Source organism: Sapajus apella, unplaced genomic scaffold, assembly GCF_009761245.1.
Source record: "Sapajus apella isolate SASKATOON/1434 unplaced genomic scaffold, GSC_monkey_1.0 scaffold87, whole genome shotgun sequence".
In the NCBI taxonomy this organism is placed as follows: Eukaryota; Metazoa; Chordata; class Mammalia; order Primates; family Cebidae; genus Sapajus; species Sapajus apella.
Genome location: NW_022437027.1, coordinates 2442268 through 2463586, shown reverse-complemented (window position 1 = coordinate 2463586; position 21319 = coordinate 2442268). Strand labels below are relative to the sequence as shown.

The window sequence follows — 21319 nt, the reverse complement described above, 5'->3', positions numbered from 1 at the left end:
AGTGCCACATGCAAAGCATGGTGATCTTCCTGGCTTGTCATCAGAAAGCCCCTTTCACAGCAGCTTGGAATTCTCCCTCATAATGGGACATTTTTATTTAGAAACACACAAACACACACGTGTGCCTGAGCACATGCAAAATATGCAGTTAACTAATGTCACTATTACTTTCTTGGAAATAACTGAAATTCCAGGTAGTTCTTGAATAAAGGAAAAGCTGAAAAATTTTCCTATTCCCCCCTTTGAAAATAAATATGGACAGTTGTTAATAAGTCTTTTAACTTCCCTTACTTTTTTTTTTAAGCACCTACTGGCCAGATGCGGTGGCTCACATCTGTAATCCCAGCACCTTAGGAGGCCAAGGTGGGTGGATCACCTGAGGTCGGGAGTTCGAGACCAGCCTGGCCAAATGGAGAAACCCCACCTCTACTAAAAATACAAAAAATGAGCTGGGCATGGTGGCGCATGCCTGTAATCCTAGCTACTTGGGGGGCTGAGGCAGGAGAATGGCTTGAGCCCAGTAGGCGGAGGTTGCAGTGAGCCGAGATCATGCCATTGCACTCCAGCCTGGGTGACAAGAGCAAAACTCCATCTAAAAATTAAAAAAATCAGACAGATAAAAGCCTCTGCCCTCATGGAACACAGAGTGCAGAGGACAGGACAGATAATGAACCATAGAAGTAATAGATACAGTGAACTGGAAGATAACAGGTGCTAAGGAGAAAAATAAATCAGGAGAAAGCAATAACAAGCATGGATGGGAATATTGTGATTTTTGTATAGAGAGGCTAGGGAAGGCCTCGCCAAGGCTAAATGTGAGCAAAAATCTAAAGGAGGTGAGGAACAAGCCATTAGAATAACCGAGTGGGGCTGGACGAGATGGCTTAGCACTTTGAGGAGCTGAGGCAGGCGGATCACTGAGGTCAGGAGTTTGAGACTAGCCTGGCCAATATGAAAACACTGTCTCTAATAAAAATACAAAAATTAGCTGGGTGTGGTGGCGGTCACCTGTAATTCCAGCTACTCGGGAGGCTGAGGCACGAGAATCGCGTGAAGCCAGGAGATAGAGGTTGCAATGAGCCTAGGTCACGTCATTGCACTCCAGCCTGGGTGACAGAGTAAAACTGTCTTTAAAAAAAAAAAAAAAAAAGGCATGAAATTGGGAATGGGCAAGGTATGTCTGTTTTGTGGGAAATTATTTGATATATGATGTTGGCTTAGATAGAAAAGTTTGCATAGGGCAGTGGTAAAGGGTGAGTCAAGGCAAGGTTGTACATTTTTACGGCCAGATTGAGGTTTTAACGTATAAGCAAAGGAGTTTCAATTAAGGTTTAAACAGGGAAACAACATGCTATGTAGAATATCCTTGGGTAGAGGAAACATTTGAAGGACAGCAATTAGTGGTTGCAAAACTGAAGATGTGAAGTGACAAAGATCATAATCGGAGGGTCCAGGGTGGAAACAGAGGTGCAGTCAGCCACCTAAGAGATTCTGACAAGAACTGATAAAACTTGGTGACTGGATAAAGGAGATTTGTATATATATTTTGAATGATTTAAAGATATTCATTAGGAAAATTATGATAAATTTTGATAAATAAATATCAAAAGGAGATCCAGTTTGGATATTTTAAATCTGAGTGATGATGTGTCAAACATTTAGAAATACCACAGACAGGCAGAACAAGTTTTAGTCGAGAGGTCAAGCCTAAAAATAGGAATTTGTTAGCAGTAAGTTGTCAAATAATCATTGGTGTTCTTCCTTTTTCTTTTTTTATTGAGCCAACACAATTTCTCAGTGGGTTATAAATAGAATAAGTGTTTTACTTATCAGCCAAATTGAGACATTTTTAGAGAGTGAAGAGGGAGCTATTAATAATTACACTGAAACAATGTGTGTAAAACTAAGACTGTCCAGAGCAGACCAGGATGCATGGACCCCAGTTAAAAGTTCCATCTCACTTTTAAAAGATGGCAAGTTGCCCATTTCTTATTTTTATTATAGCTCATGGTTTCTCAAAAGGGGTCAAGTAATTCAGTCAGGGTCACTTTATTGTGATTTGAGACGAGAAAGACCAAGATCTAGCAAAGTCTCCAGCTTTAGACGTTTAGAAAACAAAGAGAATATTAATGAAGTAGCGTATGTCATATAACTCCACTATTACGTATTCATGAGGCTGCTGGCATGGTTAATGAAGCATGAAGGTTTTATGCAAGGGGGCGGGTGGGATTGGAGCTAGTCTGGGTTGGCATCAGAATTTCTGATAAAAGGTCCCAGTTGAAGCAGTATTTTACTTGAGCTGTCTCTAATGTCAGGGGGATGGAATAAATTCCTGGTGAGTAGGAAGAGTGTGTAAAGGGTAACAAGGTTTGTGTGTATATACACTGTGTGTAGGTAGGGAACAAATTTTCTTTATCCGGTAGCTGCAATTTGTTAGGTAGTTATGTTACGGCATATATAGGTCACCAGAATAACAAAAGTAAACAGCAGTTTTGTGAATGTGTGTATAGGTTAATGGAACAACAAAATTAGTGTTAATAACAAAACTGAACAGGGTAATGGAGGGGTATCCTGCCATTCTCAGATTGAAAGGGATTCAAATACAACTCAAAATGCTAAACAAGTCCAGTATGTTTCCGACTAGACATTGTTATCTCCAGTTACAAAAATGTTAGCAGGGTGTCCCTCATCAAGGAAAGAAGCCAACTCTGCTAAGTAAATGGAGGGATTATTTTTCCTACGGAAATGGGGTTTTTAAACTTCACTTTTTATTAAGATTTTTGTCTTGAACATTTGTTGGGCTTTTAATAACAATACAACATGGGTGCTTCACTTTTCTCTTGGTGCAAAGGGAAACAAAATATGTTTTGTGTCTTTTTGTGACCTGACCTTCCAAACAATCAGTGTGTTGCAGGTGTTATCTAGATGTTGTGTTATTCCTAGTCTCAGTTATTTTATGTCCCAATAAACACAAATTATGTTATGTTTATTATTATAATACATAATTGCTCCAGCAATTTAGTTTTAAGAAAAATCTGATTCTGCAAAGAAATCTTATAAATTCTTCCTTCAGGAAAAAAAAAAAGGATTTCTGATACATCCATTAATTTTAGTTTTAAGAAAATAGGAGAAGCTGTAATTTACAAATATGGTATAAGAATCAAGTCATTGGAGTCAACAATTTCTATGGTTCTTTGATAAAATGATGCAAAAATAAGAGGCTAAGGAAGGTGCAAAGTATTGGTATAGAAAATGTGATATTTTACATTTTTGAGTAAAGACAAAACCAAAACAGATTTCGATAAAACAAATAATTAAATGCACAATATCTGACCTACATCCTATCTGTCCACAAGTTAGAAACATTAACCAAGATAAATCCTTCAAGACTTGATCACAGTGACCAAAAAGAAAGGTCTCCAAATCATCCGTCCAGCAAAACATACACACTTAACTGAGGGTTAATGTCAGAAAAAAGAGAAAAACAAAAGCCATTCTTCATTCGAACTATAAACCGATCAGTAGTGGGTAGGACAGGTAGAGAACGAGGACCTATAAAGTACATTTATGTTTTGATATAAACTTGCTTTACTTATGTACCAGCGGTATTATCTGAATCTTCTAATATGGCTACAATTGTTGCTCTTTCTTTTAACAAACAAATGCCATTAATTGCATTCAACTTTATTTTTTTATAACCATACTTTTTATCAAATAGTTATTTTTCCCTGATTTGACCTTTTGTAATGACATGTTGTAACATGTTACTACATGTAATGAAATATTGCAAAAGGAATTGACCTCCTTTGGACTCTCTCTGGTCCTATTTCTCTCCTTCCCTTCTCCCACACAGAGAAAATTACTATCCTGAGGTTTTCATGCATATTTTAATACTTTTACTATATATATATTTATAAATAAAATGTAGCATCAATTAATATGTTGTTAAAATTTTCGTAAATGGTATTACACTTCCAGGATTATTTCCCAGCTTGCTTTTTTATTACTCAGCATTACACTTTCCAAAGGCATATTTTGCTTGTTACTCTGCCCTTTTCGTGTTACATTTAAAAATCTGACATTTGTAACCTGTTTTTCATAAAATAGGAGCTTTTGTCCTATGACACTTATAGCTTATGGATCCATTTATTTTATATAAATAATATCACTGCAGTCATTGTTATTATTATTGTTTTTATGGATTAAGATGGGCTACTTTTGGCAACCATAGGAAGAAAATGAATATACTTGTGAGGGGCTTAAGTACAAATTGATTTCATTGTTCTAAAATTTGTCTTTTTCACTGTACCATCATTTTATAGGTCAATCATGTCTTTACTCCTTCTGTATGGGTTATGAACTGTCATTTTTTTTTTTTTTAACTTAAACAGCTTCAGTTAGTTTTATTATACACTGTTGGCTTTTTAAATAAGGTAATTGCCAATAATTCTTCAGATATTAAACACTGAATTTGTTTAGGAAATCAGTGAGAAATAGATCTTGAATGATTTGATTAAATACCATTTATCTACTGCTTCCACCATTAAACAGAATTTTCTGAAAGTTTCCTGTGCTATATTTAAGCACTTTGTTCATAAAAATCCCACAAAAGAAAAAAAATAGAATAATTTTCTACTAATCTTGAACATATTTTATATTTAAGCCAGAGATGAAATTTAATAACAAAATGAAAATATAGCCAGGAAATTACAATGAAGTCCAACAGGAAAAGTTGCTGATTAATAGACGAGAAGTCAAACTACAAAGCGTAGAACATCTGGTTTGTGCAAATCAAGCATAAAACAATTGAGGCCAGAGTAATCACCAGGAAACAGGAGTAAGCAAAGGTGAAGCAAGTGTGAGATTGTCACCTATAAATTTGTAACACCAGGTAATTATACTTTTATAATGTACACTAACTAGACATACTGCTTTGATCTGTGTTGGGTCAAGAACCTCAAAGATGGGTTCTTGGAGCTCCTTTTGCTGCTGATGAAAAGAAAACACTGCCAGACAGGTAACTGGCAGCGACTACTTGAATCAGAAGTGCACACACCTGCACCCAATCCAGAAGAATAAAACTTTTTCAAATCAACTGTAGTAACCCAGCTGAAATGTTGTAGCAACACAATTAAATGACTCAGGAGTGTCTGTGAAGAACAGGAGATAGACACTTTGAAGTATCTGATGTTCTGTTGCCATATCAAAGTTTGATAACTTAGCCAAATCTAATTCCATTGCCACCAGGAGCAATCTCATTTAAAAGTCTTACTGATTCACATAACCAGAATTATTCCCAGCATTTACCCTAAGAAAATGTTCAAATACCCATGGATAAATGCCCCATAAAATTATCTTATCAAATAAAGAAATGCCTGTCCTTAGGTTAGGTGGGATGTAGGTTGGAAGTTGGCCACTGTGCCATCATCCTGGCCATATTTATAAAGACTAGTTGACACCAGAACCTGGAGCTTTGGTTCTGAAAGGAAACCTGGAGGAATCGCAGGGAGAGATTGTCAGGGAAACCCAGAGAAATCTTCCTCAAATGAAATGATCCATTGTAGGCATAAGGAAAACTCAGCTGGCCATATTTTATCTACTCTATAAAAACTTATGAAAGGCTTCAATAAATTACACTGAATACCACCTGAATGAAGACTATGTCTCCATGAAGGCTGCTTCAGTCAACCCCAAAAAATAAAGAGAAAAACTGCAGGCAGTTCTTGCAAACAATATTATAACCCCATCACTTTTTAAAATAGACTGGTTGGAAGAGGTTTCTTTGGTTTGTTTTTTTAAGTATGCTGCAGATGTGATTTAATTCCCACAACGTTGTCTCAGTTCATGAGTGAACAGTGGATGGCATCTGGAAATTAAGCATAACTGGGTCCTGGCTACTGGTAAGAGCTAACAGGCAAGCTTGAGGACTTGAGGGAAAAGAAATTATTCCTAAGCAGTCAAATACACAAAAACTCCTCTTTTCAGTGATTTTCCAAAAGAAAAATTTACTTATTCTACTGAAATGTGTGGTTCTTTCTCTTTCCTTCATTTTCCAAATTGATGGCATCTTATCCTGCAGTGACAAAGAACGGGGAGATGGAGGGGGCGATAGGCCATTGGGCCATCACCTCGCTGCAGACCGTCTTATAGAAGACTGTCTCCTGGGCAAGGAGTTTCTATACTATTGTATTAGACAATATTTGAAAATGCATGAATTATATTGTAAGAGCCACTCAAAACTTTCTACAGAACATATCTTTATAATAATGAAGTTTTCGTTTATGACCAAAATAGAAAATTTCTTAAAACCCATTAATAATAACTGTGTGTGAAAAGAGTGGTTTTTTTGTTTTGTTTTCTTTTGTTTTGAGACAGAGTCTTGCTTTGTTGCCCAGACTAGTGTGCAGTGGCACGATTTTGGCTCACTGCAACCTCTGCCTCCAGGATTCAAACAATTCTCTTGCCTTAGCCTCCCAGGGTAGCTGGGATGACAGGCATGCGTTACCATGCCCTGCTATTTTTGTATTTTTAGTAGAGAGGGTTTTCACCATGTTGGCCAGGATAGTCTCAAACTCCTGACCTCAGGTGATCTTCCTTCTTCGGCCTCCCAAAGTGCTGAGATTACAGGTGTGAGCCACGATGCCTGGCCAGAAGAGCATATTTTTGATGAATGCTTTCTATCAACTTCATTTGTAAATATTTGGATTCCCCCCCAACCAAAAAGCAACTACTCACTTGAAATTCTACAGAATTGTGTATGAGATTAGGTATGAATGTGTGTATGTATATTTTAGGAAATTTGTCAAATGCAGAAAAACACAAATAATAAATGGCCACTAATATGCAAAATGGAGAGCTGTCCACATTATTATATTTGCTTCATATATTCTAACACATCACAAAAAAATAAACATTTTTTACTTCTAAATGGCCAGTCCACTACAACCAACCTTTACAAACACTGAGATTTTGTGTTATTTATTTATTAATTAATTCATTTATTTTTTGAGCCGGGGTCTCACTCTGCTACCTAGGCTCAAGTGGAGTGGTGCTGTAATAGCTCAATGCAGCTTCAGCCTTCCCAGGCTCAGGTGACCCTCCTACTTCAGCCTCCAGTATGGCTAGGACTATAGGCGCATGACATCATGCCTGGCTAATTTTTGTACTTTTTGTAGAGATGGGGTTTTGCCATGTTGCCCAGGCTGGTTTTATTTTCTAGTAAATCATAGGAATTTAATAAATGTCTTTTTTGCTTCTTTTCCCCAAAAAATAAAAAATCAAGTTTATTTTCTTCTAGTATCTTTATACTTTAATATTAAAAATACCATTCTGAATTAGCCTTTTTACTTCCATGCATTGTTGACCAGCATTCTTCAAGCATAGAGAAATCTCAATATATTCTTCCAAACACAGAAGCACTTTCAGTTAATACAAGCATAGAATTCCATTATCAATGTTTTCCACATTTTGGCTTAAAAATATCAAGATCCATTTTTTAAAACCTTAGACTGCGGATGTTTGGACTTTTCTATGTAGTCTGGATTTCTAAATTTTATACAAAACATGGCTCTGAAGAAAGTAAAATAACTAATAGAATTAATTAAATGAAAAAGGACACAAGAATAATTGGTCAGTCTAAAAAGGATAAAGTAGGCCGGGCGTGGTGGCTCACGCCTGTAATCCCAGTACTTTGGGAGGCCGAGGCGGGTGGATCACGAGGTCAAGAGATCGAGACCATCCTGGTCAACATGGTGAAACCCCGTCTCTACTAAACATACAAAAAATTAGCTGGGCATGGTGGTGCATGCCTGTAATCCCAGCTACTCAGGAGGCTGAGGCAGGAGAATTGCCTGAACCCAGGAGGCGGAGGTTGCGGTGAGCCGAGACTGTGCCATTGCACTCCAGCCTGGGTAACAAGAGCGAAACACCATCTCATTTAAAAAAAAAAAAAAAAGGATAAAGTATCACTATTGACTTCTGCATGTGCATTGCAGGATAAAGTAAATGGGAGTTACTTGCCAACATTGGGGACTTGGATTTTTGGCCAGAGAGAAAAGATAAATAAAAGGTAAGTCACAAGAATGGTAAAGATTGTTTGTGACCAGCTTGGGCAACTAAGTGAAACTCCATTTCTACCAAAAAAATATAAAAACTAGCCAGCCATGGTGGTACATGCCTGTACTCCCAGCTACATGGGAGGCTAAGGTAGGAGGATCACCTGAGGCTAAGGAGGTTGAGGCTGTAATGAGCTGTGATTTTGCCACTGCATTCCAACCTGGGTGACAGAGTGAGACAATGTCTCCAAAAGAAAAAAGGTAAAGATGATAGATTGTATATGTATATTCTACCTCAATAAGTAAATTTCCATTTCTAGCTTCTTAAAAGACTTAAATAGAAAAACTTACTTAACACCAACAACCACCTTTAGTACCCAAATAGTGGTTTCTAAATATTATCTCCTCTTTACCATGGGAATTAGGGCTCTGATATGGTTTGGCTGGGTCCCCACCAAAATCTCAACTTGAATTGTATCTCCAAGAATTCCCACGTGTTGTGGGAAGGACCCAGGGGGAGGTAATTAAATCATGGGGGTCCTCTATGCTATTCTCCTGACAGTGGATAAGTCTCACGAGATCTGATGGGTTTATCAGGGGTTTCCGATTTTGCTTCTTCTCTTCCTCATTTTTATTTTGCTGCTGCCATGTAAAAAGTGCCTAATGCCTCCTGCCATGATTCTGAGACCCCAGCCATGTGGAACTGTAAGTCCAATGAAACCTCTTTTCCTTCCCATTTTCGAGTGTGTCTTTATCAGCAGCATTAAAACGAACTAATACAGGCTCTTTGGAGAAATGGCTGATTCCAGTTCTGGACAAGGAATATACAACATGCCTGGCCTGGAATATCTTGTAATTAAAGAAAAAAAGTCAAACCATCACCATCAAATGGAATAACAATGGACTAAAATACATCAAAATCAAACATATTTCAAAATCACTGGCATATAAAAAACTCCAAATCCATGAGTTTATAATGCTTAAGAAAACAAATCTTTTGTTTACAGGCTAGCTAATTATAATTTTTTAAACCTGATGAACATAGGGAAAGAATCAAGGATTTATCCTAATCTTTGCTGTAATAGCTATATATACTTCAGGATAACCAAATAGTTGATAAAGGTAAGTTTCTTCTTATAGAAATCTTTTCAAATCTTAAGCCTCAATGTAAGAAACCTTCTAGATCTAACTACAAATTGTAAGAAATAGAGGATACAGAAAAATGCAATCAAGCAAAATCCAGGACAGAGGAAACTCTATGGGGTAAACTATCTGGTTTCTTCAAAGGAGGAATCATGAAGAAAGAGAGAGGAAATCTCTATGTCAAAAGATGTCAATTAATGGAAATGCATAGATCTCATTTTGATCCAGGTTCTTAAAAATAAACTGTAAAACAGGAATCATTTATGAGACAACTGAAGAAATCTGAAATTTAACGGGAATGAATTAATTTAGAGATTATAATACTATGTTTATTTGTTTTTAAAGAGTACTTAATCTTTAGCCATGGTATGATTTTAATAAGAATTATTTCAGTCTCTATTATTAATAGTTCAAAATAATTTAGGGATGAGAAACAAGGTAAGCAAGATTAAATTAAGTAAGATCAGCCAAGTGTTGACAATTGTTTAACCAAGGTTGGGGTGCAGGGGAGTCATTGTACTTTTTTTCTCTGCTTATAAGTGTTAAAATTTAAAATAAAAGATAAAGGTTCAGGTAATATTCAAAAATCAGTAAAACGATGAAAGGTTTCATTAGGATAGAGATTCCCACATAAATATCAAAATACTTAAGGTGAGGCATACTCTGTCAATCTTACATATAAATAAAAATGAAAATGGTTCTTCATATTATAGAGAATCATGACCTAATACAGGTTGAATTCGAAGGATCCAAATGATGAGTACTTCAAACCTAGGGCCTTACAAATCGCACTGAAATAAAAAGTATATTCAGTACTGGTGAGCAAGTGGGTGTTTCAGATGCAGGGATTCAACATTATGGAAATGCGCAGATCATAAGAGTTTAATGGAAATACTTCTTCCTACTTAGTCATTTTTAATAAACTTTAAGTGACTAACAAAGCTTTAATGATAACATCCATTTCTGCTTAGAAGTAGAACAGTTAATATATAATATGAAAGCATACAAATGAATATTTATAAATATGAAAATGAATAGCTTTATGTTTCATAGTATATTTGCATTTACTCCCCTCCTGTTCTTCCCCAAGCCTAGTTATAAACTTGCTGGTTTTGACAAGCAAAACACAAATAGAACAGGTGCCTTTGTTAGCACTCTAGGTAAATCCTGGCACTTGCTTGGGCACCAGCTGTGTGCTAATTAGTCTTGTGATTGCCTAGATCACCAAATAATACAAGACTGAAAATGCTTCTGAAAGCTTCTGAAGGAACAAGTCTGCACACTGGCTGACAGATGCCCTGGAGAGAACAGGCCTTCTTCTGACAGCCCCTGTGTTGAGTTCTTTCGCATTTACAAAACCAGAGCTGGTTACGTAAAACGCATGCCTGCAAGTCAGTTCAGTGCATGCGGGTGATGGGTGCCTTTGAGGCTGCAGAGCAAAAGCATTCTCTGGTCTAGCAATCCTGACACAGACAGATGTCCAGTGTCTGGTCTGTGTCTAAGTGCCATCTTTTGATTAAGTGTTAGCAACAGCACACCGAGGGTATTTCAACCTTGTCCTCCAGTAGACTTCAACAGGTTACTTTTGGGCCTTCCCATTTAACCTTTCATCTTTATTTAGCCAGTAACAATAATGAATTGATGTATTGCTTCTCATCCTAACAGATGAATCAGATTGCTGCATGGCCAATTTGGACAGGATACGAGATGGCCTGACAACTCTCAAAATATTCAAGGTTGGGTACATCATGGCAAATGGTCACAGTGAAGGCTTTCTTTCTGAACATGACTTTATGTCCTCATCATATTCGATAATCAAAAATATCAAATTTAAAATCAAATGCTCAATCATTGCATTCTTTCAACAAGTGATAAAATGGATACATTTTATTAGAAAAATGAAAAAAAAAGAAAACCTACCTGAAGACTGCAAGGGTCAGAGACCAGAGCACTAATGGCTTCCTCAGTTCAAACTTTGCTCGTTTGTTCATTAGGTGCCGACCACCAAATATAAAGGCAGCATACAGAGCAGAAAACAGGAAAGATTTCTTCCTGCAAACAAGCAAACAAAATCTTTAAGTAAGATATTTTTAGTCATTAGGAAACATCCAATTTTGTACCAGTTCTTCTCTTTGTAAGCACTGAAAAAATATTCTTGAGAATAAGCCTGCTTCACTGAAGAGTCTAGTCCATGTGGCAAACTGGTATTCTGTTGAAATCTCCCTTGACAAATCAGGTCATCCAGCAGTTTAACCAACATACTAAGTATCACATCAGGATAGGTTTATTTCCTTTGTGGGCTCTGTGACTGAAATTTCAACAACATAGCATTGAAGTACAAAAAGTAGCCTTTTCACTGAGAGAACTAATTTTATTCTTTAGAGTTTGTTGAGCCAATTTAGCTACATACGTGAATTTTAAAAAGAAATGTTTTTATTGGAAATATTTGGTGACAAGGTTTTGTCTTGGAACAAGAAAGCCATTTAATACTTTATCTTGAGTGGGTGTGGTGGCTCATGCCTGTTATCCCAACACTTTGAGAGGCCAGGTGAGCAGATCACTTCAGGCCAGGAGTTTGAGATCAGACTGGCCAACATGGTAAAATCCCCTCTCTATTAAAAATACAAAATGTAGCCAGGCCTGGTGGTGGGCACCTGTAATCTTAGCTGCTCGGGAGGCTGAGGCAGGAGAACCACTTGAACCTGAAAGGCGGAGGCTGCAGTTCCCTGAGATCACACCACGGCACTCCAGCCTGGGTGACAGAGCAGACAAAAAAAACGGTAAAAGAATAAAAGAATCGTTACTCCATAGGCAGGGCAGTCCTGAGGGCTGCTGACTGGGTATTTTCGGGGTTTTTAAATTAGATGCCAAACAAGGGGTGGATTATTCATGAGAGTTCCAGGGAAAAGGGTGGGGATTTTCCCAGGAACAGAACTGAGGGTTCCTTCCCTTTTTAGACTGTATGCCACGGCATTTGTAAACTGTCATGGAGTTGGTGGGAGTGTCTTTTAGCATGCTAATGCATTATAATTAGCATATAATAAGCAGTGAGAATGATCAGAGTTCACTTTCATCACCATATTGGTTTGGGTGGGTTTTGGCCAGCTTCTTAAACTGTTTTATCAGCAGGGGCTTTGTGATCTGTATCTCCTATCTCATCCTGTGACTAAGAATTTCTAACTTCCTAGGAATGCAGCCCAGTAGGTCTCAGCCTCATTTTACTTAGCTCCTTGTTAAGATAAAGTCACTCTGGTTCAAATGCCTCTGACTATAGTACTGGTAATGCCAAAAAATAAATTCAAAAGCAAAAATAAACAAGCTTCTATAATAGAACTATGATTCAACAGAAAGCAATAGAAGCCTTATAAATAATTTAAACAGTTGAGCATACTTCCTGAGAAAGCAATGTTTCTCTTAAAATGGGTCTTCCCTACTCAATTAGATCAATAAGGGTTGAGAAATAAGTTATAAAACATAATATCAAAAGCAAAATGTGTTCACCTAACATTATTTGTAAAATGCTTCACGTTTTCCCCCTTCATGCTGACATGTAATGCTGACTCACAAGGGACCTTACTATTTACAGAAGCAACATTCCTATGTAAATGAATGCAGGTGACCTCCTTAGTGAATACCATCAAATAAAGCAATTATTCCATAAATCAACCCAGAAACAAATGTTGAATAAATCACTTCCACTGATGTTTATAGACTCTTCTGTTGGGCACACAAGAGCTGGCACACAGTAGGTGCTTAACAAGTATCTGTTGAATGAACATGGTCTTGTCCTATAAAATTTTCTGATGGGGAAAATTAGGCATCTGTGTACAGTAAACAGGTAGCAAACACTAACTGAAAGTTGCACTTTTCCTTTAATATATTAATAATAGCTAAAAAGTAAATTATTCAGTAAAATATTATGATACATTTTCTTCCCCCAGAAAGACATTGAAATAAAGTTCTACCAAGTTAATGTAGGTGATAGTAATATGAAAATGTATATACTTTTTTCTAATTTATAAAGGTAATAAGTGACAATAATTACATACTATAATTTATACAGTGATTCCCATGGGCAGACATAATGCCAAAAAGTTTTACCATTCAATCCTCTTAATCACCTGATGGTGCAGGTAAAGTATTATCTTTATTTCATAGATAAACAGGCTTAGAGGTAAAGTAGCCCTAGATTTTCCTGTTCTACTGGTAAATGTTCAGAAGAAAAAGGGGTACTTGATTTGTTATCTTATAAGCTGTAAAAATTCCTTAAGCTGCCCTGTTGAATTATATAATCATTGCATAATGTATAGAACACTTTAACTGTGAAAAGAACTTCATGTTTCCAGTTTCACATTTTCTGAGCTTGGGAAACTTTCATCCAAACCCTTTTTGCTTCTTTGAGAACAGAAAGTAATTATACATCTACCACTGAAGACATTTCCTTAAAATTATCATTATTTATCTTACTCATTCAACATAAGTGAGATTCTGATTATGGTTGTATTAACTGTATTACTTGCAATTATAAACAAACCAAGTTAAATGAATATCTTCATACAATCCTATCATTCTAGCCATAAAGGGAAAAGTGATGCCCAAGAACCAAGAAAAGAATAAAAGAAATCTTCCCTATGTATATTTTCTCTAATTTCCTCACTTCTAAAATGAGAATTAGTCCTAATGTACTGCTCACTTCCCTGCAAGGGCCACTCACTTTTCCATGATTATTAGAGCTCTCTTTACAAAGCATCAATTCAACAGCGAAGGCAACAAAATCAGTTAGTACGGAGTCATAGAATTTGATAATTGCAAGGAACCTTAGAGGTGAAGCCCAATTTCCTCCTTTGACGGAATAGAGAATAGGGAGACCGGTGACACAGTCACTCATGGTCACACAGCTGCAACTGTACACCAGTCAAGACTATCCAACATTGTCATGGCTGTGATCAAGCAGGTTGGTAAACACAAAATAACTGCATAAGCTGTATCTGGGTCACAGACAGTTCATGGAAATTGGTTTATGTGCTATGATCAAAGTAAGTTGTTCATTGCATGCACAGAAATCTTTTACTGTGGTGAAATTCAAATGCTTTGGGTTAGTTTAGAATTAAACCTAAGCATCTGCTATAAGTGGGAGTTGCCTAAGGAGGCATTAACACCTCTTTAACTCAGTTATCGTATGGTTGAATGTACTATTAGTTTTCCATATTGCTTAGAAGACAAGATTTTCTTTAATAAACAGGGAAATTTAAGTGAATTAAAATTGCCTTTCCTTTCTGGCATCTCTCTGGTAAAGTTCAATTATATTCAAGATGAATAGTGGTTTGCCACTAGCACACTTAGCTTTTAGTTTGGATGGATTGCTTTCCTAATGGTTCAGCGGCAATCCAATAATACTTCATTGTATTATTTTGAAGTAAGAAATTCTTAGGGAAGATTTTTTTTATTCTTTTCTTGGTTCTTGGGCATTACTTTTCCCTTTATGGCTAGAATGATAGGATTGTATGAAGACATTCATTTAACTTGGTTTGTTTATAATTGCAAGTAATGCAGTTAATACAACCATAATCAGAATCCAATAATACTGGCAATCCTCTATACTAGGGTATAATGGTAACACTATAGTGTTTAATTATCAGATAATTAGTCATTTCTAGATAGCATGGACTCTTCTGGTTTAATAAATTTTAAATGTGCATCATATAGCACAACCCGTAACTATAGGTACTTACGTACTTTTCAGCATGGTGATTGGGAGTTATGATTATTAGGTGGCCAACCAAATAAAGACAGCCCAAATGAAATACTGATGTGCTTTAATTCTGTCATGCTTATACTGATCCTTTTTCCCCTTCTATTTCTGTCATCAAGATGAATAATGGAAATTATTCCATAATTAATAAAAATGAACAGTGTCTTTATCCTTAGAAATCTGAATTTCTCTATCATACTATCTTGTTCCAAAACATTCTTAGGAGATGCTTTTTGGATTCTTACCAGGGAGCTGAGCAAGTTCTCACTTATGATTTGCATTAATTGCTTTACCCGTTAACACTGCTGAAAGAGTGTGCATAAATTCAAAGACATGTTTTTTCAAACTCTTGGGATTTCACTGAAACCAGTGCTCAGCTTGAGTTTCCTAAGCATTCACATTAAGATTTCTGCACCCCAAGTCAAACTAGTTTATTTGCTAATGAAGAAATGTTTATGTGGGCAGTATTTCAACATGGAATAATTGCTAATGAACACTTTGGGAAGCTGGCCTGTGTTCCCTCCTGACTTTTTCATGCCGTATCTACATGGCCTTCATTATGGCTACTGTACACGTGTGAGATACAAGGAGTGGGAAGGCAAAGATCAAGCAGCGAGGGAATAAAGAAAAGGGCACCGCCCACTTCAGCTGATACCTATCTACCAAGTGCGGAGAGAGCTTTCATGTTCTAAGGGGAGGAGTCTGTCACTGAGACAGAATGCCAACTGGTGCAGCTCCCCATCTTTTAAGAGTCCTTTATAGTTCAGTTGCTGACTTAAGTCAGGAAACAACTTATGGTTCTGAAAGTGATTTTAAGGATACAGATAAAGTAAGGACCCAGAGACTAGAGGAAATACAACTTTTTGCCAATATGACATTTAATGTATGTCTATGATGGTTATAATTTGATAAGAATATTAAAATAAGATTTTATTAAGAGGGATCCTGAGGTTTCTTGAAGTCCTACCCAGGACTGAATTCTGTCACATTCATAAGGATTCCCCAAGGTTTCATATAGGCATTTTTTTTAACGTTAAAAATAATGAAAATTTTTCAGCAGAATTTTTTTTTTTTGGAGACCAGGTCTCATTCTGTGGCTTGAGCTTACAACTCATGGTTGTGACCATGGCTCACTGCAGCCTCAATCTCCTGAGCTCAAATGATCCTCCTGCTTCAGTCTCCCTGGTAGCTGGCACTACAGGTGCATCTAATTCTTTTAATTTTTTTGGAGAGATGAGGTCCCAACTCCTGGACTGAAGCAATCCTCCTGCCTCAGCCTCCCAAAGTGCTAGGATTACCGATGTAAGCCACTACAGCTGGCCAGGAGATTTTATTCATAAGCAACTATATGCCTAGAAATACTGACAAACAATAATTTTGTGAATAATCATGAAAATATGCCCATAATTGATACAAATGAAAAGTGGCTATATAATTGTAAGACAAAGCCATAATTAAGGTAAAGGATTCCTTATTCCTATTCCAATCTATTATGTATGACCAAAGAAACCAAATAAGGTGTGATATCCAAGCTTCCTTGAGTTGTAAGCACTTCTTTCTCTTTTTGCTTCTCCCTCCAGATACTAATTTGGAGATCACAGTTTCTCCTTATCTATTTGTTTTTTTTTAAAAAGGTACGAGAACTAGTTTTTAGTTTTTCTATCCTTGAAGTAGGCCATAATCAAAGTAAAGTTACATTTAGTAACCAGATTCAATTACATGGCCATACATCCCTTTCCAGGAAAGTATATCCTTAGAAGCAGACCTGACATAGAAAATCCTTGTATACATCTGTAAACTTATTTTTTTTCCTCTCTTTCACCTTTTAAGACATCTTGGTGGCCAGATGTGATGGCTCATGCCTATAATCCCAGCACTTTGGGAGGCCAAGGCAGGTGGATCGCCTGAGGTTGGGAGTTCAAGACCAGCCTGGCCAGCATGGTGAAACCCCCGACTCTACTAAAAATAAAAAAATCAGCCGGGCTTGGTGGCAGGCACCTATAATCCCAGCTACTCGGAAAGCTGAGGGTGAGAGAGGGGAAAGTAATAACTTGTGCCCCCAGAAAAATGGATAGTGAACTGCTGGTTGAAGTTGTGGAGGACACTGAAAGTCTTTGAGCTGGGAAGGAGGACAGAATTTAAAAAGATATGTTCACAGAGAAACTTGGTATGCTTTATTTCTATCCCAGAGGGCAGATGTGGCAAAAGTTGAATTCCTAATCTCTCAATCAATGCACTGAAGTGTGTGTGTGAACTGCAGCTCTTCACAGGTATTATCAGATGGGATCACGTTTAGGAATGAATATTCTCCTGTTTGTAGTAAAAGATAGCAAACCGGTAGGCTAATCACAGCATTATTTCAGTAGCGTTGATGTTTGGGGCTCAGAGACTTGTCAGTTTCAATCCTAAAGCATTACATTTTAGAGAGGTTACAAGAATATTTTTTCTTTGTTTTAGTAGATATGGCTTAATAAAACTGGTCCGAAAGCATCAGTTTTGAAGTTAGAACCAAAGACTGTAGCCTGTCTCTTCTACTCTAGTTAGCAAAATCAAACAAAGAATTAAAATCTAGGCGGGGCACAATGGCTCATGCCTGTAATCCCAACACTTCAAGAAGCTGAGGCAGATGGATCAGTTGAGGTCAGGAGTTCAAGAACAGCCTGAACAACATGGTGAAACCCACTCTCTACTAAAAATACAAAAATTTAGTCAGGCGTAGTGGTGCATGCCTGTAATCCCAGCTACTCAGGAGCCTAAAGCAGGAGAATCTCTTGAGCCTGGGAGGCAGAGGGTCCAGTAAGCCAAGATCACACCACTGCACTCCAGCCTGGGTGACAGAGTAAGAATCCATCTCAAATTCAAAAACACATAAGAATTAAAATCCATTCAATTTTTTATCTCCTTAGAAAGAGTATAAAACTTGCCATCAACCTCAAATCAAAATCTGGTAGAAAACATATCAGTGACTGGGCATGGTGGCTCATGCCTGTAAACCCCAGTGCTTTGGGAGGCCAAGGTAGGCATCTTACTCATCCTAGGAGTTCGAGACCAGGAAACATATTGAGACCTCATCTCTACAAAAAATTTAAAAATTAGCCTGGTGTGGTAGTATGTGCCTGTAGTCTCAGCTACTTGGGAGACGGGTGTGCGAGGACTCTTTGAGCTTGGGAGGCTGTGGCTGCAGTGAGCATGACTGCCCCACTGCACTCCGGCCTGGGTGACGGAGTGAGACCTCGTCTCAAAAAAAAAAGGTCAATGGTCTTATTTAGACAAATCCCCCATCTCCATCTGAAAACAAACTAAAAATAATCTCTATGATGACAAAATAATTTCTAGTTTCTGTTTGGTCTGAGAGTATTGATTGTCACAAGTGAGAATTTCCAAGTAACGATCTAGTCATAGTAAAACATAAAACTCTAATGGCTATTTAACACAGTAATTTCTGAATAAGAGAGGCAGCATGTAGAAACAGAGTTCAGAAGGTGGTTTTAGCAGCAATTCAATTTCATTGCACTGATTTTCTTGAAGAAATATTCTGCATTCTAAGAAAGAGAAAGGTATCATATGAATTTCCAATGTATCAATGCTCACTTGTTAAATTATTTCAAAATATAATAATGATGAGCCAGGCATGATGGCATGTGCCTGTAGTCCCAGCTGCTCAGGAGGCTGAGGTTGGAGGAGCCCTTGAGCTTGGGAGATTGAATCCAGCCTGAGCAGCATAATGAGACCCTGTCTCTTAAAAACAAAAAAAGCGTTAACAATAATGGTAATATAAAAAGCATACTATAATTCTGAAATGCCTCCTATTAAATAAGAGTAGTTGAGTGACTCTCCTGTCACTGAACTGAACTTTACCTCTTATAGCCTTAAAAATCTATTTTATAATATAAATGAAGCATTAGTCATTTATTTTCCTAAATATAAAATTGTCTTGGGCCTGAAGTTATACAAGTACAATTATGGCTATATCAGTCAAAGCTGTAGGCTTTTTTTTTTCTTCCTTTCTGTCTTTTTTTAATCTTCTTATTCACTCCAGTGGCCTAATGACCATAGAAATATAGAATCTCAAGATTGGAAATAGACCTTAGAGATCTAGTCTAAACTTTTCAACTTAGGATTCCTTGCTTAAAATTTCCTGGCTGATGGTCATCTAATTTCCTCTAAATGTAGAAATAATGATTGGAACCTGGAGGTCATTTGTTTCTGATCATATGATACAGCTGGACTTCTTTAAAAAAATGACCCAAATGCTCAAGCCATCCATCCTTCCCCTATGGATAACCAATGCCCTTTCAAACAAACAGGCTACACTTAGAGTTGAATATAAAAACCTGTTTCCTGATTGTCTTTATTCTAAAGACACCTGGAATGTCTTATAGCTAATAGATCTATCTGAGAGCTGGTGGCTAAAACTAGAAGTGAAAAAGCACTGTCGAAAGGAGATGATTATTCGCAATGCAATGAAAACTGGATCTCAGGTTTATAAGATTAAGTTCAATTCAAACTGAGAATTTTCCTAGATTTAAATCAAAACCAAGGTAACTAACAGCTTGCACAATTATATAAACAAGCATAAACATATCCATGTTTTTGATCACTTTCTGTGTACTCAAGGACTGACATTTATACAGAAGGAGAATCCATTTCTGTTGCAAGTTACCACCACCTTAATATTTATATAGGGTTTTCATTTCCACAAATCACCTCACAGACAACCGGAAATTTAAAAAGCTAGAAAATAAAATTAAGGGGAAAACATGGCATGTTTTCACGTTAACTATTGGATGAGTAAATATACCCTTGTCACTGGTGATTCTCTCAATATAAATTTTGAAAAGAAACTGGGAAAGCAATGAGAAAACATACCCCAAACACTATTTCTGGACTGGAGAAAATATCTCAGCAGTGATGATGATCTCATAGTTAGCTCGTAAATTGATTTTGTCAGCAAAATCAAATGCACATAAGAAATTAAGCTTAAGAAAAAACTGGCAATAATCAGAAGAAATACATTTTTAGTAATGAGTGAAAATGACTTAATCATTGTTTTTACTTATGAGATTATCACCCAATTACCCAAGAAAGAACTCTGTATTTCATTTTGCTCTTAAAAATAATAATATAGGGCCGAGCATGATGGCTCATGCCTATAATCCCAGCACTTTGGGAGACCAAGGAGAGAAGCTGGCTTGAGGCCAGGAATCCAAGGTCTGGGTAATACAGCAAGAACCTGTCTCTACAAAAAACATCCAATAATAATAATAATAACATGGCAACATTTTGATTGGGGACTTCATATTGCTCCCTCAAAATTGAACACTCATTCAGTGACATAAGAGGATAAAATTTGTAGACACTAGCTTTGAGAACACTGATAATGAGGACAGCTACAGCAAATTCTCAAAACTTAGTGGCTTCTAACAACACAAATTTATTATCTTACAGTTCTGGAGGTCAGAAATCTGAAATGAGTCTTATGGGGCTAAAGTCAGAGTCACCAGGGTTGCATTTCTCCTGGAGGCCCTATGGCAGAATCCATTTCCATGACTTTTTCAACCTCTAGAGGCCATTTGCCATTCCTTGGCTCATGACTGCCTCCATCTCCATCTTCAAAATGCATCACGCCAAGCTGTTTCCATGATCACATCACCTTATCTTAGTCTGACCCCTCTGACTACCTGTTAAGAATCCTGTAAATAGGCCAGGTACGGTGGCTCATACCTATAATCACACCACTTGGGGAGGCCCAGGTAGGTGGATCACCTGAGGTTGGGAGTTCAAGACCAGCCTGAACGACATGGAGAAACCCCATCTCTACTAAAAATACAAAATTAGCTGGGCATGGTGGTGCATGCCTGTAATCCCAGCTACTCAGGAGGCTGAAGCAGGAGAATCGCTTGAACCTGGGAGGCGGAGGTTGTGGTGAGCCGAGGTGGTGCCATTGCACTCCAGCCTGGGCAACAAGAGTGAAACTCCAACTCAAAAAAAAAACCCTCTGAATATATTGGGCCCACCAGATAATCCAGGGCCACAGTCTAGAAACTTCTTCAACTTAAAAAACCCATGTGATTAGATGTCCCTTGCCCAAAGATATTCTGGAATAATCTCACCATCTCAAATTCCTTAACCTAATTACATGTGCAACATGTCATTTGCTATAACATATTCACAGGTACCAGGGATTAAGATGTGCATATTTTTGAGGGACCATTATTCAGTTTACCACATGGATTAATCTAAATCGTAAGATCTAAAGCCCTTCTTCTACTCAAACACATAGGAGACCCCTACAGATGCAAGTGTTTCAACCAATTTGCCATCTCCAAAGCCAGGCTCTTCCCCTCTACTCAAGACAGCATTTTAGAAT

The 21319-nt window shown here is 37.3% G+C and overlaps 1 protein-coding gene across 4 annotated transcripts in view; it reads right to left on the bottom strand.

Moving 5' to 3' along the window:
- Window positions 1–21319, bottom strand: part of ELOVL6 (ELOVL fatty acid elongase 6) — a 157839-nt gene that overhangs the window by 41058 nt on the left and 95462 nt on the right. For 3 of the 4 annotated variants that reach the window (XM_032254749.1, XM_032254752.1, XM_032254750.1), the window contains exon 2: window positions 11118–11249. The exons of the other annotated variant lie outside the window; for it this stretch is intronic. In XM_032254749.1, coding sequence (XP_032110640.1) covers window positions 11118–11249 — 132 coding nt within the window. The remainder of the gene's footprint in view (window positions 1–11117; window positions 11250–21319) is intronic. 4 annotated transcript variants of the gene reach the window in all.